This window comes from Physeter macrocephalus, chromosome 20 (genome assembly GCF_002837175.3).
Source record: "Physeter macrocephalus isolate SW-GA chromosome 20, ASM283717v5, whole genome shotgun sequence".
NCBI lineage: Eukaryota > Metazoa > Chordata > Mammalia > Artiodactyla > Physeteridae > Physeter > Physeter macrocephalus.
In genome coordinates this window covers 58,008,774-58,031,595 of record NC_041233.1, presented here as the reverse complement: position 1 = coordinate 58,031,595, position 22,822 = coordinate 58,008,774, and the positions used below count along the sequence as shown (strand labels likewise).

At 45.6% G+C, this 22,822-nt stretch overlaps 2 protein-coding genes and 1 pseudogene across 2 annotated transcripts; 1 reads left to right on the top strand and 2 right to left on the bottom strand.

The window, feature by feature from the left end:
* Positions 1–11,022: 11,022 nt before the first annotated feature.
* On the bottom strand, positions 11,023–19,182 carry NOLC1 (nucleolar and coiled-body phosphoprotein 1). Its single transcript, XM_028481509.2, has 13 exons — positions 19,008–19,182; positions 16,609–16,664; positions 16,355–16,494; positions 16,128–16,258; positions 15,550–15,715; positions 14,074–14,204; positions 13,800–13,944; positions 13,355–13,483; positions 12,977–13,087; positions 12,246–12,884; positions 11,956–12,062; positions 11,689–11,781; positions 11,023–11,512 (listed from the first exon to the last, which is right to left on the bottom strand). Exons 1-13 carry the CDS (start codon positions 19,125–19,127, stop codon positions 11,354–11,356), a joined length of 2,127 nt encoding a protein of 708 aa, XP_028337310.1. The 5' UTR covers positions 19,128–19,182; the 3' UTR covers positions 11,023–11,353.
* LOC102980637 (ubiquitin-40S ribosomal protein S27a-like) lies at positions 14,211–15,541 on the top strand (annotated as a pseudogene).
* Positions 19,183–21,229: 2,047 nt separating the features above from the next.
* Positions 21,230–22,816, bottom strand: PPRC1 (PPARG related coactivator 1). The gene is made up of 5 exons (XM_028481510.2): positions 22,679–22,816; positions 22,502–22,568; positions 22,257–22,378; positions 21,862–22,013; positions 21,230–21,577 (listed from the first exon to the last, which is right to left on the bottom strand). The coding sequence occupies exons 3-5, from the start codon at positions 22,334–22,336 to the stop codon at positions 21,474–21,476; spliced, it is 336 nt and encodes a 111-aa protein (XP_028337311.1). The 5' UTR covers positions 22,337–22,378; positions 22,502–22,568; positions 22,679–22,816; the 3' UTR covers positions 21,230–21,473.
* Positions 22,817–22,822: the final 6 nt, after the last annotated feature.

The following is a 22,822-nucleotide window of genomic DNA, read 5'->3' as shown; positions in this document are numbered from 1 at the left end:
CCGCAACTTGAGGGGGCCCACGCACAGCAACGAAGACCCAACACAGCCAAAAATAAATAAATAAATAAATATTTAAAAATAAAAATAAAAATAAAATAAAATAAAATGGTCTGAAACAATCTATAAGGATGTTACCATCACTTGGGCAAAAGCAATGAGAGTAAGGAGCAGGTTCAGAATCCCCAAGAGAAAGTTTATAGAGGAGACTGTGTTTTGGGGGGGTTTTTTTTGGGCTGTGCTACATGGCATGTGGGAACTTGCCCCAATCAGGGATTGAACCCGTGCCCCTTGCAGTAGGAGCACGGAGTCTTAACCACTGGACTGCCAGGGAAGTCCCGAGGAGACTGTCTTGAGGGGAGCAGTGACTTCTGATTTGAGAACACAGCAGTTTGGGGCTAGGAAAAATAAATACCTACTCTCATTCTCCACCTTCTTCTGATTTCCTGCAGGGGCACCCCGTTGGCCAAAACCCAATCAGGAGCCAAAGAGCAGAGAGCCCAATGATGCAATTCCTAGAGGTCAACCTCCCCAGGCAAAGAGTCAGTGGAGAAAGGTAGATAGTGTATACGGAGAGACAAATGCAAGATATCTGGCATATCTGACTAAATAAAAAGTAAGCTCTCTTTCATCAAAAAAAATAAAAAAGATACAATAAAGTAAGGCAAGACACAGAACTGGAGAAAATATCTATACAGCATAAAACCAACAAAGGAACTGTATCCAAAATATATTAAAAACTTCCACAAATCAATAAGAGAAAAACAGAAAACCCAACAGAAAAATGGATGAAAGACTTAAGTAGACACCTTCAGAAAAGGAAATCCAAAGAGTCACTAAATATATGAAAAGGTGTTCAACCTCATCAGTAGTCAGGGAAATTCAAATTAAAACCACAATAAAATATCATGCCACACCCAGAAGACTGGAGAAAATTTTGATTTGACGTGACTTACCTAGCGCTGGGGAGACTATGGAACAAAGGGAACTCTCTTGAGCTGCTGGTGGGAATATAAATTAGCAAATACCTTTGTAAAATTGGCATTATATGGAAGATTGAAGATGCACTTACCCTATGACCAGCACTTTCCCTTCTAGGTTTAAATTCAGGGAACTCTTGCACATGTATACCAATAGATAAAAGAGTGTTCACAGCAGCATCACAACCTGAATGCCTGTTAATAATTGAATTAGTAAAGAAATGGAAGTATACAGTGAACTACAACATATCAGAGAAATAAGCAAGTCAGAGGAGAACAGATACAGTGTGGTACAATTTACACAAAGTTTAAAAACGAGACTATACATTCCTTAGGGATATATATATATAAAAGGCCCCTCTGTGCCAGGCATTAACCCTTTATTTGTTGGATTATGGAACAGTTCAAGGGAGGTGGTGTGTGTGTCTTAGGAAGAGGTCAAGGATTTGGAAATGAGAGGAGCTATTCAGAGGGTACAGGCCAGCAACTACTTCCCAACCAGTATTAATATATTCCAATATTTTAACAATTGGTACTTATTAATGTTAATACTGGCTTAACATTCAGCCTTAACATACATACAGAAAGGGAATTTAACTGTGCTGGCAACATTCTGCTTATTAGGCTGAGAGATGGGTATACAATTTTTCAATAAATTATTTTTTACACCTTTTTGCATTTCTTAAATATTAACTAATACATTTTAATTTCACTTAAAATACATGCCACAGTTTACAGTAGTAAAAATAAGACGCTTTGCATGGCTTGCAGGATCTCACTTCCCTGACCAGGGATTGAACCTGGGCCATGGCAGTGAAAACCCAGAATTCTAACCACTAGGCCACCAGGGAACTCCCAAGACACAGTTTAAAATTTAAGAATATTATTAATTGCATCATGTTAGTGAGGAGTTATGAGCTTTGTACTCGTTCGTCAAGTTGAGATCTAGCTTGAAAACAGAATTTGAGCTCCAGTTTAAGTTAGGTTTTTTTTTTAAGCGCTTTATTTCTTCCTAATCACAAAAATTCTAACTCACAAGAATAAGGCATCTGGAAAGACAGAAAGTGTTGAGTGGCTGTCAGATGATTCTCTCTGGTTAAATTAGACTCCGAAATTATAGATTAATTTATCAATGATGAAAGACTACTTTGGGACTTCCCTGGTGGCGCAGTGGTTAAGAATTCGCCTGCCAATGCAGGAGACACGGGTTCGAGCCCTGGTCCGGGAAGATCCCACATGCTGCGGAGCAACTAAGCCCATGAGCCACAACTACTGAGCCTATGCTCCAGAGCCCGCGCGCCGCAACTACTGAGCCCGTGTACCACAACTACTGAAGCCTGTGCGCCTAGACCCCGTGCTCCGCAAATGCTCCAGAGCCCGCGAGCCACAACTACTGAGCCCGTGTACCACAACTACTGAAGCCTGTGCGCCTAGACCCCGTGCTCCGCAACAAGAGAAGCCACTGCAATGAGAAGTCCGCACACTGCAATGAAGAGTAGCCTCCACTCGCCACAACTAGAGAAAGCCAGTGCACAGCAACGAAGACCCGACACAGCCAAAAATAAATACATAAATAAATAAATTTATTAAATTTAAAAAAAAGGGAAAGACTACCTTGAGTTCCTTAGTATGTTGATGAGCATATCCTAAATTCTAAGGTTGAATATTTCAGTTTGGGAGATGAAAAACAAATGAATAATTGGAAGAGTGTTTTTTTATGTTCTGGTACAGCATTTGACTATAGTTTTTAAATACAAAAAAAAAAAAAAGGTCATCAATTTCTTATCCTTGAGTGAAGCAAATCATCAAGTGCTAGGAAAGTGTCAATCTCTTGGCAATAGAGACCTAATCACCAATTTGATCTTCTTAAGCATCTTGACATCTTAGCCAGTACTTTTATAGTTCCAACATTTTTTAAAATTGAAGAATAGTTGATTTACAATGCTGGGTTTAATTTATGCTGTACAGCAAAGTGACTCAGTTATACATATATATATTCTTTTTCATTCTGGTTTATCACAGGCTATTGAATATAGTTCCCTGTGCTATACAGTACAAAGTTGTTGTTTATCCATCCTGTATATACTAGTTTGCATCTGCTAATCCCAAGCTCCCAATCCTTCCCTCCCCTCCCCTCTCCACCTTGGCAACCACAAGTCTGTTCTCTATGTCTGTGAGTCTGTTTCTGTTTCATAGATATGTTCGTGTTGTGTTTTAGATTCCACATATAAATGATATCATATGGTATGTGTCTTTCTTTCTGACTTACTTCGCTTAGTATGATCATCTCTAGGGCCACCCATGTTGCTGAAAATAGCATTATTTTATCCTTTTTATGGCTGAGTAGTATTCCACTGTATATATACACCACATCTTCTTTATCCATTCATCTATTGATGGACACTTAGGTTACTTCCATGTCTTGGCTATTGTAAATAGTGCTATGAACACTGGGGTACACTGTATCTTTTTTTTTTTTTGCCACATGCACACGGCATGTGGGATCTTAGTTCCCCGACTAGGGATCGAACCCGCGTCCCCTGCAATGGAAGGGCAGAGTCTTAACCACTGCACCCCCAGGGAAGTCCTGTTTTTGAATTAGAATCTTCTCTGCATATATGCCCAGGAATGGGATTGCTGGATCACATGGTAATCTATTTTTAGTTTTTTAAGGAACCTCCCTACTGTTTTCCATAGTGGCTGTACCAATTTACCTTCCCACCAATAGTGTATGAGGGTTCCATTTTCTCCACACCCTCTCCAGCATTTATTATTTGTATGAGAGTCACTCTTAATGCCTTACTCTTCCTCACTGCTCCCCTACCTCCACCCCACCAACCAAGTTCTAGTTTTTTTCCTAAATATTTCTCAAATCTATCCACCTCTCTCCATCTTCTCTATCTTGGCACCACTTTAATTCAGGTCACCAAAATGATCTCTCTCCTGGCCTACTGTAGTAGCCTAACTGGTCTCAAAATATCAGCTCCAAATCCCTTCAGTCTATTCTCATGCTAACCACATTTGGCTTTTCAGCATGCAAATCTGACTGTCACCAGCCTTTAACACATTCAGTAATACTGACAGAATATTTAATGTTAGTTGATTACTGTCTGTATTGGTAATTCTTTTATATATTTGAAATTTTCCCTAATAAAAAAAAATGATACCCACACATACACTGACTGTTATGGACTGAATATTTGTGTTCCTCTGCCCCCCAGAATTTATATGTTGAAGCCCTAACTCCCAACGTGATGATAACAGTAAGCAGGGCCTTTGGGAGGTAATTAGGTTTAGATGAGGTAATGAGGGTACAGCCCCATGACAGGATTAGTGTCCTTGTAAAAAAGAGACCAGAGAGCTTGCTCTGTCTCTCCCTGCCATGTGAGGACACTGCAAGAAGCCTTCTGCAAGCCAGGAAGAGAGTTCTCACCAGGAACCAAACAGGTCTGCATCTTGATCTTGGACTTCCCAGTCTGGAGAACTATGAGAAACACATTTCTGTTGTTCAAGGCACCCAGGCTATGGTATTTTGCTATGGCAGCCCCTGATGAGTAAGACACGCACACACTCTTGAACAGCTTCCCATTGCCTTCAGAATAAAACCTAAACACGCCTTACAAGGCTCTACATGCCCCGGTCCCTGCCTCCCTCTCAAGCCTCATCTTATATTGCTCTCCTCCTTCCTCAGCCTTTCATCTGCATAGGCCTTCTTTCACTCTGGGGTCTCCATCATGTTCCCTCTCACCAAAAGGCCTTTGTACATGCTGCGCCTTATCAATGAAAAAAACACACAGCCATGCTCATCTTGCACCACTGAGACAGGCTGGGACCTGGGACCCTTTACTGGAGTGCTTGCACCTAGACAAGCAACAGAATACCAAAAAACTATAAGGGACTATGAACAATAAGATACTAAAAGACGACAAACCAACTGCCACTTCTGAGGAGCCAGGAGCAAAAGCAGGGGACTGTGCATGATCCCAGCACCCTGCACCGCCAAGCGGATGGGCAGACCACCTAAGCCACCCCTTCAGCCTAACCCACCCATCCGCCCCCACCCTCACACCGCTTAAGGAACAAGCCCACCCTCCTTGGAGAGCGAGCAAGGGAACCTGTTACTTGTTTTCCCTCCCTTGTGCTACAGCGTGAGTCCCAATAAAGCCTTGCCTGAATACCTCGTATGGCCTCTTATCAACTTCTATTGATTAAAGAGTCCAAGGACCCAAGTCAGTAACATCAACACCTTCACCTAATTAACTCTCACCTTCAAGTCTGGGCTGAAACATCACTTCCTCAGTGAAGACATCTATTACCACAGTGACCCTATGTCCTGACTTGCCTGGGAAAGTCTCAATCCACACCTGTTCCTCTCAGCCTAATTATCAATCTCTCTCCCTTCACTCTCAAAAACATCCCAGTTTAGGGACTTCCCTGGCTGTCCAGTGGTTAAGACTTCGCCTTCCAATGCAGGGGGTGCAGGTTCGATCCCTGATCAGGGAGCTAAGATGCCACATGCCTCGAGGCCAAAAAACCAAAACATAAAACAGAAGCAATATTGTAACAAACTCAGTAAAGACTTTAAAAATAAATGGCACAAATAAAAAAAAACCCTTTATAAAAAAATAAATCCTGCACCGCCAAGCGGATGGGCAGACCACCTAAGCCACCCCTTCAGCCTAACCCACCCATCCGCCCCCACCCTCACACCGCTTAAGGAACAAGCCCACCCTCCTTGGAGAGCGAGCAAGGGAACCTGTTACTTGTTTTCCCTCCCTTGTGCTACAGCGTGAGTCCCAATAAAGCCTTGCCTGAATACCTCGTATGGCCTCTTATCAACTTCTATTGATTAAAGAGTCCAAGGACCCAAGTCAGTAACATCAACACCTTCACCTAATTAACTCTCACCTTCAAGTCTGGGCTGAAACATCACTTCCTCAGTGAAGACATCTATTACCACAGTGACCCTATGTCCTGACTTGCCTGGGAAAGTCTCAATCCACACCTGTTCCTCTCAGCCTAATTATCAATCTCTCTCCCTTCACTCTCAAAAACATCCCAGTTTAGGGACTTCCCTGGCTGTCCAGTGGTTAAGACTTCGCCTTCCAATGCAGGGGGTGCAGGTTCGATCCCTGATCAGGGAGCTAAGATGCCACATGCCTCGAGGCCAAAAAACCAAAACATAAAACAGAAGCAATATTGTAACAAACTCAGTAAAGACTTTAAAAATGGTCCACATAAAAAAAAAAAATCTTAAAAAAAGAAAAAAAAAGGTATCCTAGTTTAGATGATAAATTACGTGGCTACCCAGTCCGTGAGGAAGTCTCACCACTATGTGGGCTACTTTCCCATCACATGTGCTCATAGCTCTTTGTACCTTGCCCTCATTGTAAGGAAGTTTATATTTATACATTTATTTGTGTGGATTAACATCTTTGCCCCTCATTAGACTGGGTAAACTTTGGTTGCTGGGACTGTGTCTGGTTTTTTGTTCATTCATGATTGTGTCCTCAACATCTCTCACAGATTATGTGCCTGGCATAGAGTAAGCACTCATATTTGCTGAATGGATGAATTTCTGTGTCTGATAGGCTAATTTATTGAAATACTCTGTACCCTACCTTCCCTCCAACACACTTCGAAGATGGAAGCCTGGCATATGTTCTCCTCAATCCTGCTGGGAGAGGAAGGGAGACAGAGGAGAGAGCACCAGGGCCTCTGAGCTCCCAGGCACAGGAAGGACACAGGTCTGCAGTTTCCATAAGCAGTGGGACCTGTGGCTGGCCCCCCTTATGGGAGCTCCAGTGCCCTGTTGGACCTGAGGGGAAAGCTGGGAGTTCCACATGAACATCAGGGTTCCTCTCTGAGCCACACTGCCTGTTGCTGGTTTTCAGGTAACAGATGACCTCTCATAGATGACAGACTCTCCTCTCCACTCTCCAGAACCAAGGGTCCTCAAATGAGGGCCTATGTCTTATTCATCTCTGTAGCCAAAGGCTCATAGCAGGTGCTCCGCATTTGTTGAATGTAAGTGGGGTAAGACAATGCCAAGCTTCAACTGGAGTCCAGCTCCCTGCAGTGTGCAAGGGCCCCACCTACTGGCCACTTCAGTAATTGCAGACAGCTTAAGCCAGTTTTGCATGAGGCAGGAGATGAGAACTCAGTTGTCAGTAGGGGCTTTGCTTTCCCTGCAGCTGTATTTAGTGCCAGGAGCACTGCACTGGACTAGCAATCCCCTAACACACTCAGGAGAACAAAATAAAGTATTAACTCCTCACTTGGGTACAAAAGGCCATTGCTATTGAATCCTCAGACAGTATTATCCTGCCCCTACTTACCACACACCCTCCACCTGATCCATCCTAAAGGTTCTCTTCTCCCACTGGAAACATTTCCTCTTCCTTGCATGGTATGTGCCTTCTTCACACCTGGCAGCTGCTACTATCCTCAGAATCCTGGGCCAAGGTCAGTCTTTTGTTGCTGTCCCCTTAGGGGTGCTACTCTGGCCCTTGGTGACAGGACTCAGCATGGTGTACAGAACTGCTCCCATCTCTGACTTCCCCTATTAGACATTGAGCTCTCAGGGAGTTCTATGGCTGGTACATAGTAGGCACTCAAACACTCTTAATATTTCAGAGCCCCCAAATACTAAGGTTGAGATACCATGATCTAGTTAATATCCACCTAACAGGGTTGGGTGGCAGTGAGGATATAACCTGTGAAACATAAAACCACAAAAGGATATTGGAAAGTCTCCTGCTTTGTGTCCATATGAGGTACACTGCAGATGGGCATGAGCCATCATGTGTGTAATTCACTTAACGTGTAGATTTCAGCAACACTGGCAGAACCCATCAGCATAGGGTAGGAATTCAGGTCCCTGAAACTAAACAATGAAATGGATAAATTCAATGTGGTATATACATACAATGGAATATCATGCAGCCTTGGAAAAGGAAATCCTGCCACATGTTACAACATGAGTAAACCTTGAGGACATTATGCTAAGTGAAATAAGCCAGTCACAAAAGGACAAATGCAGTCTGATTCCACTCATATGAAATATCTAAAGTAGTCAAAAATCATAGCAATCTGTTGCACAACGTCAGTACTAACACGAACTATACACTTAAAAGTGGTTAAGATGGCAACTTTAATGTTGTGTTTTTTACCACAATTTTTAAAAACTGAGCATTTTCATTTATCTAAGTGGCAAAGATCAACTTGGTTAAGTGTTGGCAAGAGGGCAAGCAAAGAGGTACTTTCATAAAGTGTTGTTGGAACTACAAGTTGGTACAATGGTTTTGGAGAGCAATGATGAACAAATGTTAAATGTACACATCCTTTGACCCAACAATCACTCTTAGACTATTTCCTATAAAAATACCCACACAGGGGCTTCCCTGGTGGCGCAGTGGTTGAGAGTCTGCCTGCCAATGCAGGGGACAAGGGTTCGTGCCCCGGTCCGGGAAGATCCCACATGCCGCGGAGCGGCTAGGCCCGTGAGCCATGGCCGCTGAGCCTGCGCGTCCGGAGCGGAGCCTGTGCTCTGCAACGGGAGAGGCCACAACAGTGAGAGGCCTGCGTACCGCAAAAAAAAAAAAAGAAAAAAGCCCACACAAATACTCAGTCTCACATATAAAATATCCACTATGGCACTATTTATAATAACAAAACACTAAAACAACCTGAACAGCTACCAATAAGGTACTACTTAAAATAATTTATGCTACTTCCATACAATGGGGTCATTAAAAATGAGCTCCAAAGTTATGAAATACTGCATATAGCAAGCTACTCCATATGTGTGAGGATAAAGGGGAGAGGATGCATGTAGTAGTACACACAGAGAAACTCTCTGGAAAGAGACAAAAGAATCAAGTCCCAGAAAACGGGGATAAAATGGAAATTTAATTTTTACTTTATACTATTAGATTTAACAAGTACATTTGAAAATGAAAGCATAAGGGAAGGAAAGAAAAATTACCAACTCATTTCTTTTCAAATACTCTTAGATTAGTGGTTTTCAGCTCTGGTTGCTCTTTAGAATCACCTAGCTTTAAAAAATCTTAACTCCCAGAATCCACCAGAGAGCACCAGGATCTGACTCAACCAATCAGCAGATGTGTCCCTGGGTATCAGTGTTTTTAAAAGATCCCCAGATAATTCTAATTTTCAGCCAGTGTTGTGTAATCACTGATTTAGGCCAGGGTTTTTGCAAATTGTAAAAGGCCAGATAGTAAACATTATATCCTTTGTGGTCACATAAAGTCACTTTTTTTTTTTAAAGCCCTTTAAAAAATGTAAAAGCATTCTTAGCTCCTGAGCAACACAAAAACAAGCCATGGACTGGATCTGGCCCATGGGCCATTTTGCCAATCCCCAATTTAGACTACGCCCAGGCTGGTCTATTGCCTGGACAAGGCACCATGAGACAAGGTACCATGAGATAAGGAATAATCAAGAAGGCTCCACAGTGAACCCACAGGTCTGGGCCCCAGCCCTCCAACTGGCACCCAAGTTGTTCTGTTTTGAGTGGAGGTGGGAGAGCTTTGGACTCACATTAATAAAACTCCCAAGATACATTATAAACCAGCCAGAGTATTACTTTTTAGTAAGACGTAGAACTTTTACCATGCAGACTGAATACGTACGTCGGCGTGAAGAGCACATTTTCTTCCTAGAGGCAGTGACACAGAAAACCAGGTTATCTGTGGAACCCAAACAAGGGGAAGCTAACCTTAAGTTACACCATATCCATAAAGCTAGGGCACACTTTCCCAACACAGGGACAGACCAGCCCCAGAGAACTCGGAGAACTCGTTGACTTTCCTCCCCATCTTACTCTGGCTGAGCACTGCCAACGGTCATCTCCTACAGCTTTATGATCAGCCTGCTTGGCCTAAGAGTCGTATCTCTGCTCACTGTTTTTTACTGTTACCTCCACTGTTACTGAGAGTCAAGGTTCTGAAGGGGGCACGTCAGTTGCTCCCGTGCACCAACTACAAGACACAATAATCCTGTTAGGATGCTCTCCCAACACCACTCTAACTCAAGTATTACCAGATAAAATGCTTTGTAACGATTCTTCTCATCCTCCATTTACAGGTTACCTATAAATTCACCTGAATAATGTAACCTAATTCCTACTGATGATTAAGGTTTTTAATTATAGGTTTTCTTCTTTCACTTTCTTGATCAGTGATTCCCAACCACGTAGGAGTTAATGAAACCAAGAAACTAATTTTGTGTCACCACTGCTACCAAGACAGAAATACCAAGTGATATGTGCTTTTCAGATTAAATTAACGCTATTTTGTTCTCTAAAATGTAAAAAAAATAAGATGTAGCCCTCGATTTAGTATCTGACACTCTTAAAGGTCAAGCCAATCAAAAATTGTCTTTGAACGATAAAAAAGTTTATGCTTTCGGGCTTCCCTGGTGGCACAGTGGTTGAGAGTCCGCCTGCCGATGCAGGGGACGCGGGTTCGTGCCCTGGTCCGGGAGGATCCCGCATGCCGCGGAGCGGCTGGGCCCGTGGGCCATGGCCGCTGAGCCTGCGCGTCCGGAGCCTGTGCTCCACAAAGGGAGAGGCCACAACTGTGAGAGGCCCGCATACCGCAAAAAAAAAAAAAAAAAAAAGTTTATTCTTTCAAATTAAAAAACACATATTGCAAACGTTATGTAATAATAAAATTATAGCAAACTAAATACTCAGATTGACCCCAGGGCATTCACACCACACCAGAATTTTGCCTGAAACAAAACAGTAAATTTTATCCCCCAAAGTAGGTTAAGTCCATGCTGGCTGAAAACTTCAGACCTAGACCCCACGAATGAGGTACATAGTTCATGCTTAACAGATACATACATTAACCATCCCTCACCAGGGCCCTGAGGGGTAGGAAGGATGAAATGTGGACACAAGCACTCCCATAGACAGAATTCTCCAATTATAAAAATTCATACATGTGACCTTTACCACATCTTGGAAGATAGCTGAGATTTTAATCTGTGAACCCACCTCTGAAAACCACAATAAAAATCAATAAGAAATGATTTAATGTAAAATATACAAATTTCTCAGTATGAGAACTTCCACAAAACAGGGAGAATGACAACTAAAACAATTTTTCTTAAAAAAGAACACTCCCCTTACCTTGTCCTTGCTACCCAACACTGAAAAACAAATCTGTACAAAACCACAAACACAGAAAAGGACCTTAGAGGATGTTACAACGCAAAGCCTTCAGACCTAATCTAAACTGCTCTCCTCACCGAGACCCTCCCCCGATAGAGCTGAGGGTTCCCAGGTCCACTGGGGAAAGTGAGTGGGCTCAGATCATCACCCCTGCTGTGCTACAGATGGTCCACGGTCACTCGCTGTCAAACTTAACAGAATTGACTTGGACAGAGATGGAGCCTCCCCGGTAACTGCCCCGCTTCTTCTTGGTTTTCTCGTGCCGGAAGGATTTGCCTTTGGTGAACTTCAGAACTTGATTGGCTCGCTCCCCCCAGTCTCCGGTTGCACCCCGCTGGTAAGTAGAGACAGGGGGTTAGCACACAGAAGGACAACGCCAGGGCCCTGTCAGTTTCCTCTCCCTGCTCCAGGCAATCCGAACCCAGAGAACCTCCTACCAACCAGAACCAAAAGCTACCTTCTCTCTCACACCACCCCCTCAAGAATGGTGAAGACCCTCTCTCTCCTCACCTTGGCGTCAAAGGAATTGTCTGCCACTCGAGCATCCACCTCAATCTCCTCCTCCCTGATCCTTCGGAATGGGGAGGATCCCCTTCGTTCTCCCTGGAGAAGAATGAAGTAGGAAATTCAGGATGGGAGTGGTCATGTAACAGGAAAGCCCTCCTGAGCTACACCCACAGCGCGTATGCCAGGCCAGGCAAAGAGATGTCAAGGTGCTCTGCAATTTTTCTTTCTACTCTAAATGTGGGCTCCTGAGAGGAAAATAAGACAACTTACTTTCTTCCTTTTAGGAAATGTGTTGGGGGTCTGGGGCTTTATCTTCTTGGCTGGAGGAGTCTCTGCCTCCTTAGCAGCCTCACTCTGCTTCCACTTCTTTCCTGAACCTACAAAACAAAAAGCCAGACTCAGGAGACCAGTTTCCTGTCCCTCCTCCCAGGGTCCCACACTGAGGGCCTCCAACTAACTGGAAGCCAGTCATGAGCCTTGGCTCCCTATTCCACCCCCAAGAGTAGAGCCCATCCTGATTTGGGGGACAAACCCAGGAGGCAGGTTCTTTGGATACAGACCTGGCTTAGCAACTGCCACTGCTGCCTTCTTCTTGCCCTCCTCCTCCTCGTTGCTGTCCTTGTCTGCTTTTCCATTCTGGGCAGTCAGTGCAGAGGTGCCATTGGCCTTGGGGGTCTGTGGTCTTGGAGTGCCCTTGCCCTTGGGCTTCTCTTCTTCCTCCTCAGTGGAGTCCTCAGAGGAAGAAGTGCTGCTGCTCTCGGCCTTTGCTTTCTTCACAGAGGCTGGTTTGGAAGGGGCTACAGTTCCCCCTGCCTTCTGTGGCTTCTTTTTGGCTGGGGGTTTAGGTGTCTTCTCTTCCTCGTCTTCCTCGCTGCTGGAACTGTCTGAATCAGAGCTGCTGTCCCCACCACCCTGAGAGGCCTGCTTGGCAGGCAAAGACGGAGCTGCTTTGGCCACCACCTTGGACTTAGGGGTAGCTACATTCTTCTTCGTCTTCTCCTCACTAGAACTGCTCTCCTCCTCGCTGGAGGTGCTATCAGCCTTTCTGGTCAGAGGCTTCTGGCCACTGGCTGCAGGCTGCTTGGGAGTTATAGCTGGCTTAACCGCAGACTTCTTGGGAGTGGCAGCTGGCTTACCTGAGGAATTCTTGGTAGTACTGGCTGGCTTAGCAGGAGCTTCATCCTCAGAACTGTCGGAGTCTAGACAGAGAGAATGGAGTGAATATCTCCCCAAATGAGACTGAGGGGAGCCCTTGGAGCTCCCACTGCCCTGAGGGCCTCCTATATCTTACCTGAGCTGTCTGAAGAGCTCTCTGCTGCCTTCTTTGCTGGAGCTGGTTTAGTAGTTGCTTTGGAGATGACTGCCTTAGCTGGGGGTCTCTTTTCTTCCTCAGAACTTGAATCTGGAAAGAACCTATGGCATTAGGCTGGGTCCAGAGTCCCAATCCAACCAGGGGCAATGAAAAGGATGCAGGGAGTTCCCTGGTGGCCTAGTGGTCAGGATTCTGGGCTTTCAGTGCTGTGGCCTGGGTTCAATCCCTGGCGAGGGAACTGAGATCCCAAAAGCCACGCACCGCAGCCAAAAAAAAAAAAAGCAGAAGGGACAGAAGCATTTCCCACCCTACTCCTCATACACTCCCCAGACCCACTCACCACAGGTGATGACTCACCAGACTCGTCGCTGCTGTCCTCACTGCTCTCCACAGGCTGCTGCTTCTCTGCAGCTTTCTTGGGAGCCTGAATTCCCAGGGACTTCTTGGGTGGGGGAACAGAAGGCGGGGGAACTGAACTATAGGGACCTGTTTAAAAGGGACAGTGTGGTGGTTTTAAAATATGTACACAAATTCTTTGATACTGCTTCCTTCTAGATATGGAGCTTAATTCCCTATCCCTTGAGGGTGGGCTAGGATTAGTGACTCATTTCTAACAAACATACTACGGCAGAGATGATGGCATGCCATTTCTGAGTCTAGGTTATAAAAGGCAACGTGGCTTTCTCCTTTCTCTGGGAGAAGCTGGCTGCCACATGCCAAGGTCCACGTGGTGACTGCAGAGGTCCTCCTGCCATTGGGCCCTGGTCACAGTCGTGCAGCTTGACTCCCCGTGTCCAGTCACCTGGTTTTTTCTTCATGGGTTTTTTCTTCTGCTCTTCCTCCTCCTCCTCCTCACTGGAGGAGTCCTCACTGCTGGAACTCTTCTGGGCAGGAGCAGCAGCTGCTTTCACTGGGGCCTTGGCCACAACTTGCTTTTTAGGTACAGTCTGCATCACACAGAGAAAATCAATTACCACAGGAAAACACTGACCCAACCAATCCTGCCATGCAATGGAGACCCCCCAATCACCTCCATCCCCAGTCCCTTCTTCCCTGCTAGAAATTAAGGCCCATACCTTCTTAGATACGGCTGCTGCCTTCTCCTCCTCCGAGTCATCATCATTGCTGCTGCTGCTGCTGCTGCTGCTGCTATTACTACCAGCTGCTTTGCCATTGACTACTTTAGGTGCTGGACGAGCTGGTGTACCTAAGAAAAAAGAAATAATGTAAGCGAGTTATAAAGAAAGCTTTCGGATCCGCCATCTGCGGTGGCAGCGCCGCCAAGATGCAGATTTTCATGAAGACCCTGACAGGGAAGACCATCACTCTCAAGGTTGAACCTTCAGATACAATAGAAAATGTAAAGACCAAGATGCAGGATAAAGAAGGAATCCCTCCTGACCAGCAAAGACTGATCTTTGCTGGCAAGCAACTGGAGGATGGCCATACTTTGTATGACTACAACATTCAAAAGGAGTCCACGGGCTTCCCTGGTGGCGCATTGATTAAGAATCCGCCTGCCGATGCAGGGGACACGAGTTCGAGCTCTGGTCCGGGAAGATCCCACATGCTTCAGAGCAACTAAGCCCGTGTGCCACAATTATGAGCCCGCTCACCTAGAGCCTGTGCTCCACAACAAGAGAAGCCACTGCAATGAGAAGCCTGCACACCACAATGAAGAGTAGCCCCCGCTCGCCGCAACTAGAGAAAGCCCGTACGCAGCAACGGAGACCCAGCTCAGCCAAAAATAAACTAAATAAATTTAAAAAAAAAAAAAAAAAAAGGAGTCCATTCTTCATCTATGTGGAGACTTCGTGGTGGTGCTAAGAAAAGGAAGAAGTCTTACACCACTCCCAAGAAGAACAAGCATAAGAGAAAGAAGGCTAAGCTGGCTGTCCTGAAATACTGTAAGGTGGATGAAAATGGCAAAAATCAGTCGCCTGCGTCAGGAGTGCCCTTCAGATGAATGCGGTGCTGGAGTTTCCAAGGCCAGCCACTTTGACAGACACTATTGTGGCAAATGTTGTCTGATCTATTGTTTCAAGAAACCAAAAGACAAGTAATCGTATACTGGTTACTAAAAGACATGAACTAATGAACAACAATAAAAAAGGAGTATCAAGACATTAAAAGGCCATAAAAACCTCCTTCCTATTAGCGTGGAACTTAGGAGTCTGTCAATTCTCTTGCCTTTGGAGGAAGCATGAAGAATGCTGTGGTTTACTACATCAAAGGATGAATTTCTTGCCCAGTTTCAGGAATAAACCTGTCTTCCAAAAAATGATATGATGCAAATTATTTGAATATGCCCTCTGAAATCTTTAAAACATGTTTTCCCTCACTGCAGACTATTTCTGTAGTTACTAGTCCCTAACTATAAAACGTTTTACTTAGCAGGAAAATGTTTCTTTTTTTAAAAAAAACAACACCAGTCAATACCTCTAGTTCAACAACCAGTGCCATTTCACTCCTGTGCTGAATTAAGGAATTTTCACATCAGTCCCCAGGGCAACCTGGTCCCCAGTCCAGCCTCCTAGGAACATAAACAATACCTGGTTTGGCTGGGGCTTTAGCCTGAGCTTTAGCTGCCATGGGTGTTGTCTTTGGCTTCTGGTTCTTTGGCACCTCATCCTCTGAGCTCGAGTCAGAATCAGAATCAGAGCTCTTGGCCTTCTTAGGAGGAGCTTTGACTGTCTTGGCTTGGGGCTTAACTCCCTTCTGTGAGAAAACACACAACCAGGAGAATCAGCAGGAGTTTCAGGGCACCCAAAGGACATCCTAAGGTAGAAAGCTTCCTAGGTGCCCCCTTTTTTAGGCCTTGTCCCTACCATTCCCTGTCTAGAGTTCCCTGTACCTATCCATAAAATATATTCTCTTACTCTTGGAGTCCCTGACAGTACCCCCAGAGAAACCCAATACTGCCAGGGAAGCAGAATGGGTTGAATTTCCTCTAGATTCAGGGCTCAACTTCAACCTCACATAATCCTTCCCAAACCTCATACTTCTACAACCTCCCTGAAAAACCAAGTAATCACCTGTTGTATACCTAACACCATCAAACTAAAAGCCAAGATTTTAGTTTCTTCCTTCCAATTCCTTAGCAATCCCTTTCCTTCTCAAAGTTGCAAACCTGGACAGGCTTTTTCTTTTTGTCCTCCTCATCATCATCACTGGATTCTTCACTGCTGCTGCTGCTCTCTGATGCCTTGACTGCAGCCTTTCCAAGATGCTGAAGCAGACTGGCCCGCTTGGCAGGTACAGCTGAACAAAAGTACAGGTCCCAGTAAGAACCAGCCATTTAGCACAGACAGGCTCCAAATCCTTTTCCTGAAACCACAACTCCCCGATGGGTCTTACCAGCTTTCTTAGCGGGAGGCCCTTGGGCTTTTTCCTCCTCGCTGCTGTCCTCACTGCTGTCACTGGATGAAGTCTTCTTCTTAGCCTTCTTAGTCACTGGTCCCTTTGCCTGTAACTTCCGCTTTGGGGCCTTGGTGGACCTGTTGAGGTAGATTAGGCTAACTCCTGGGGAATCAGGACCTTCCCAAACCAAAGAACACAGTCCAGCCTACCTGGGGGGAGAAAACAGCCACACTAGCACAGAGAAGACTTACTTGAGCCAGAAGCTATAGATGTCCAAGAGGGAAGAGGCGTTGGCATCCTGTTGGGTCTATAAGAGAAAAGAGAGAGAGCAGGGTAAGAAAGTTTTAATCTGATATAAATGTTACATCTCTGTAAGACTTCTACTTGCATAAATTAGGAGAAAAATATTCTATTTATGTATTTCCCAGTTTTTGGTATCAAAAACTTGCGCTATCCCTGTAGTCTCTGGCACCATCTATCTATTCCCCCACCTGTCAATCCTATTTATCAAAGCCTTTAAAAACGTACATTCCTCTTACTCTAGCAGTGTACTATCTAAGAATTTATCCTTACCCATGAAACAAACATCTACACAGGAGGATGTTTGCGGCAACGTGGTTTATAATTCCAAATCACTGGAAACCATCCTCCAAGAGAAGATTAGTAAAAATCTATGTTACATATTCAGTACAGAATTGCATTCAGCTATTACACTGATTATAGATTATAAGTTGGTGTCCAAAAAAATGGCAAGGCATTACAGTATATACAAAATTACAGGCTCAAAGTTAGATGAGTAGATGTGAAACTCACCTCTGCCAATTATTAATGTGTGACCCTGAGCAAATCACTTAATCTGGGACTTCCCTGGTGGCGCAGTGGTTAAGAATCCACCTGCCAATGCATGGGACATGGGTTCAAGTCCTGTTCCAGGAAGATCCCACATGCCGCGGAGCAACTAAACACGTGTGCCACAACTACTGAACCTGTGCTCTAGAGCCCTCAAGCCACAACTACTGAGCCTGCATACCACAACTATTGAAGCCGGCGCACCTAAAGCCCATGCTCCACAAGAGAAGTCACTGCAATGAGAAGCCCGCGCACCGCAACAAAGACCCAATGCAGCCAAAAATTAAAAAAAAAATAAATAAAAAAAAGAGGTATACCTTTTTATAAAGGAGGGATAGAGAGCACCTAAAGCCCATGCTCCACAAGAGAAGTCACTGCAATGAGAAGCCCGCGCACCGCAACAAAGACCCAATGCAGCCAAAAATAAATAAATAAATAAAAATTAAAAGAAAAATAAATCATTTAATCTTTCTGAGACTGCTTCCTTCCCTATAAGATAGACGACACCACACATCTTATTAACTTGTTGAGAAAATAAGAAATAATGCATATAAGGGGCTTAGCATCTGGAAATAGCATCTTGCCCTTAGTAAACCCTCCACAGAGATTAGTTTTTGTCACATAAAAAATATTTCTGATTCTGAAAAGCCCAATTCCATCCAGCCCACTCTCTGCAGCCTCCCTAACAGTCAAAACAGTTCCAATATGAAAGCAGCTGTATCAGATCACATGGCAGGCTGTCCCTGCTTAAGGCAGCCCTTTCTGAGGCCCATCTGACTCTCAACTTGCGTACCCTGATTCTACCACAAAGAACAAGCCTATCTTCTTAGTCAAAGACTAAGACCGCTAAGGACTACCATACCACTCCACTCTACCCTCAAGGTGTTTTCTCATGCAGTCATGTCTGCTTTCCTTGAGATGTAGATTCCAAACCTTTCACATTCCTGGTCATCTTCCTTTTACTTGTTTTTAGAACATCCTAAGGTACGATAACTAAGATAACAGCTTTCACTCACTGATGCTTCCTGAGCACCAGGCACCGGTATTGCCAGTTTATATATGTACATATCATATTACTGAAACTCACAAAAATCCTATAAAGTGGATGATGACATCCCCACAGAAGTAGAAACAGATTCGGGGACGTTAAGCAAGCTGCCTGCATCATACATTTCAAAAGTGGCAGAGGCTGTTCCCAAACCTAGACTTGTCTGATGCCAGAAGTCAAAGATTCAAGCCAACAGCTATGCCTGCTTTGTAGAGAGAGCTATGATGCTCAATCCTGCTTCAGTAAAACGAAAAGCAGAACCCTGCCTCTACTCGTTCATTTTCTTCTTTAATAACAAAAATCCCAGCCTTCATTATTTCTAAAGCAATTTTACTTATTTTTTGAGTCCCGGATAAATTCGATTGAGAGTTAAAGTCAAGTCACGCTCGGCATCAGCCAACATAAAGCCCAAAGAAAGAACCAGGAGCCTCCAATGCCTCCGGTGGGGCACGACGCTGCCGCCTCGCCGCACTCCGCCAGCCACGTGACCTAGGCCACGAGGTTCCCACGCTGCCACCGCCGCCCCTCTCACCAGGAAAAAAGCAACAAAGCTCAGCGCCGTGTAGTGAGACATCGTGGAAGAGACGCCGAGACTCCAGGCTTTCCGGCCACCGCCGAGAGCTCGGCACAAAGGCCTGGCAGACACTGGGCTGGCGGACCCCGCAGACCTCCCTACCTGCAAACCTAAGCATGTCAGGGCCCGGAGCCCTGTGGTCATCCCACCCCAGCCCATGAATCATGCCCGGGACTCACAGCGCCTGTTGCCTTGGCGAACTTATTGGCCACGTCCGAGAGCTGATTATCGCGCAGAAAGCCAAGCACGAGGGGATACAGGTCGCTGGGAACCACGCGGCGCAAGCCGGCGTCCGCCATCCTCTCGGCAATACGCGTCACTACCGTTGCCGACGCACGCGACTCAGGAACCCGGAAGAGGAGGGGTAGGGGCGTACCCGCGTGACGCCATCGCGCCGCGCGGGGCACGGCGGAAAGGGCGGGCGCACTCCGCAGAGCAGCCCCGCCCACACCTCTGAGACAGGGTAAAGGCGAAATCTACTAACGCTTTCCGGTCCCGCGAGTGTCGCCATCTTGGTAAGGGCGGAGCCCGCCAGTCTGCTTTGTGAAGGCGGAACCCTGACGTCAGGCGTCACGCCCTCAGCCGCGGCGGGAAAACTTCGGACTTCCCGCGCCCTGCCTTTTTGACGGAGCCACATTTTCTCAGTGCTGCGGTGACCCGCGCCCCTGGCATCTAGATGCCAGAGTAATGAGTGGGCCGGCGGGCCCGAGCTGACCTTGAATTCCTCTTAACTTGGTCACATGATCTCCCAACCTACCCTATTCGCGCTGCCCGTGGACTCCCACTCTTCATCTTCACTGCCTCCAACACCCTGGGAGGCCCTTTCTCAAGATACCACCCCAACCTCTAAACTCCCACCTCCATTACAGAGGACGCTTCAGATTATCTGTGGTAGTGGTGAGGCGTTGACCTTCAAAACTGCCCCTACCTCAATCATGATTTGCCCATGAGACAACCCTTTCCTCTCTTACATAACACAGCCTTAGGTCAGCTCCATGAAGGGAAAAAGGGGTTGTGCACCAAACCTGAGTGACAGCAGCAATCTCTTCAAACCTATAATCCTGAAAATAACCCTTCTACCTCCTGGGGCACAGCCCACACTATGAACCCTCCCTGTGGAAGAACTAGAAAACCCCTCAACTGCCTCTCCTTTTGTCATGAGTACTCAAATTTATCAATCAATGCCCAGGCCTGCCAAGTTAATTCCAAGTTCTATCTTATGTCAGTTCATATTAGCAAACAGCAATCCCTTCAGTCCTACGCACTACCCCTTGACTATTTCCCATTCATGCCCCTCAGGGAGGTAAGGATCCACTTTCTCAAGGGACACACCTCTCCTTTGCCTCTCTCAGGCATTCCCCTGTCCTTGGTATAATTCCTACATCTCCCTCTTCCCCAAAGGTCATCCAACTGCATGCACTCTTTAAACATCTGAGAACCTGCTGAATGCCAAGCATTGTGCTCAAGCTATTATGGTCCACATACACACAAGCCTCGGTTTCAAAAACCATTATTTGCAACAAATGTGAGCGTCCTCTGGGTCCTTGGTATTAAAATTCCTCCCTGGACCAGTAGCATCACCTTTGTCGGAAATGCAGAATCTCAGGCCCCATCCCAGAAGTCAGAATCTGCATTTTTAAAAGATCTCCAGATGATTCAACTGCCCTTTTAAAGTTTGAGAGGCACTCCTAGATGACTGATTTCACTGACAACACTCTTGAGGAGCAGTTTCAAGTATAACAGGATTCTACACCTGACCAAAGAGGGGTCCTAGGAATTAAATGGAGGTAAGCATGTCCCTGTTGTGTTCAGAGAGGAAAAGTGACTTGTCTGGCACTACCACCATAGGAAGAAGCACAACAGCACTTGGCAGTTCCCTCTAGTTCATGTTTATTAGTCTGCATAGTGACTTCGATTTTCCAAACACTGGGGGAACCCCTCAACCCCATCCATCTTACATAGGAATGCAAGTTAATGTGTTTCAATGCCTATTATAAAAAACAAATACCACTTTAAAAAAATCTGATTTAACACATTTTTATTTCACTTTTTTCCATTTCTTTATAAAACAGTCATCTCCTCACTAGCAGCTGTCTCCCCTAGACTGGGGGAGGGAATGGAGGAGGTTGGGCACCTCCAATGAAAAGGGGGTGGGGGAGAAGGGCCCAGGGTTACCTCAACCCCATCCATCTTACATAGGAATGCAAGTTAATGTGTTTCAATGCCTATTATAAAAAACAAATACCACTTTAAAAAAATCTGATTTAACACATTTTTATTTCACTTTTTTCCATTTCTTTATAAAACAGTCATCTCCTCACTAGCAGCTGTCTCCCCTAGACTGGGGGAGGGAATGGAGGAGGTTGGGCACCTCCAATGAAAACTTCGATTTGGAGAAGGGCCCAGGGTTACCTCAACCCCATCCATCTTACATAGGAATGCAAGTTAATGTGTTTCAATGCCTATTATAAAAAACAAATACCACTTTAAAAAAATCTGATTTAACACATTTTTATTTCACTTTTTTCCATTTCTTTATAAAACAGTCATCTCCTCACTAGCAGCTGTCTCCCCTAGACTGGGGGAGGGAATGGAGGAGGTTGGGCACCTCCAATGAAAAGGGGGTGGGGGAGAAGGGCCCAGGGTTACCTCCTGAGGTTCTTCTGGGCCTGTTTCAACAATGTGTCAAAGTCAAGAGAATCAAATTTGCTCTTTACAGGAGCAGGGTCAAAGTCTTCCCGGTTGGAGTCTATAAAGGTAGAGAGAGACAAACATCAAGGTCTCTGAGTACACCTCCCAACCACAGTGTCCTCAAATGGCCAGCTACCTCTCATGGCTATAATGGATAAGCTAAAATCACCTGGATATTAAGTCAAAAGACAGGTGAGCACCCATTTCTCCTCTCATCCCACCCCTTAGGCTCTTCATGTGTCGGAGGAAGACAAGTCTGCCTAGCTAGCGCCCCTCTCAAAAGGCTGGGGACCTTTTGAGGGAGGAGATGATACCAAAGGCTCAGGGCCTCCCTCCACTCACCAAGATCAGAATAGCTTCTCTTGCAGAACTGTCTGCGGCCCCCAAAGCAGAGATCAAAGGGCTGTTCATCTGCTTGCCTCAGCTTGTGGCCACTCTCGATGGCTGCAAATGCCTCCTCGGCATAGCGATAAGTGACGAAGCCATAGTTGTCACTGGTGGGGAGGGTGAGACAGAGGCTGACATGGCTATTTGGGCACATGCCATGGAGAAGAGACAGCTCGCCAGGGTACAGTAATGGACTGGGGTGGTTCTTCTCATTCCCCAAATTGCCAGCCCTCTAACTGTAGAAATGAAGGTGCCTATATTGCCTAGCACACCAGAGCAAGGGGGAAAGACAAAGAAGCATCAAGATAGATAATGAGACAGGACATCCTGACCTTAAGGCCCAACCTCACCCTTGCACACGGAAGTGGATGGTGCACTCCTCAATCTCTCCGAAAACAGAGAACCTCTGTTTCAGCTCTGACCTAGTCATGCGACCAGGTATCTTCCCAATGAAGACCACTCTTCTCTCTTCCTATGTTAGGTCAAGGAAAATTGACACACCATGAGCCAAGGCCATAGCTGCAGACGGCTCTCTGAGCTCATGTCATGGCTCAGGGACAAGCCCTCTCCTCCCAGGACCTATTCCTCTACTCACTATTGCACGCTCCTTCTGCAGGACTCTCTGCCTTTGGTAATGGTCGTGTGAACGATAAGAACTGTACCTGACAAGAGAAGAAGGTGCCATCAGTGCCCCAGACATTAGGCAGCTCAAGTCTCAGAACTCTTAAGCATCTGCACCCCAGATGCACCGACTCCCTGAAAACATGCTCACCGCCGCCTCCTGTCACTTCTCCGGCGAGGAGATGGAGAGCGGGACCGACTTCGGGAACTAGATGATGAGGATGAGGAAGATGAGGAGGAAGATGAGGAGGATGAAGAGGAAGAGCATCTTCGGGAACGTCCAGAGGAACTGCAA

Bases quoted from the DNA above. Each gene is read 5' to 3' on its own strand.
- NOLC1 (XM_028481509.2), bottom strand. From the start codon at position 19,127: ATGGCGGACGCCGGCTTGCGCCGCGTGGTTCCCAGCGACCTGTATCCC. The intron at 16,495-16,608 runs GTAAGTCTTCTC...CTACCTCAACAG, and splicing joins ATCTATAGCTTCTGGCTCAA to GTCCACCAAGGCCCCAAAGC. The intron at 11,782-11,955 runs GTAAGTTGTCTT...ATTCTTCTCCAG, and splicing joins CATTTCCTAAAAGGAAGAAA to GGAGAACGAAGGGGATCCTC.
- PPRC1 (XM_028481510.2), bottom strand. From the start codon at position 22,336: ATGACTAGGTCAGAGCTGAAACAGAGGTTCTCTGTTTTCGGAGAGATT. The intron at 22,014-22,256 runs GTGAGGTTGGGC...CCTCCCCACCAG, and splicing joins ATCCACTTCCGTGTGCAAGG to TGACAACTATGGCTTCGTCA. The intron at 21,578-21,861 runs GTGAGTGGAGGG...CTACCTTTATAG, and splicing joins GAGAAGCTATTCTGATCTTG to ACTCCAACCGGGAAGACTTT.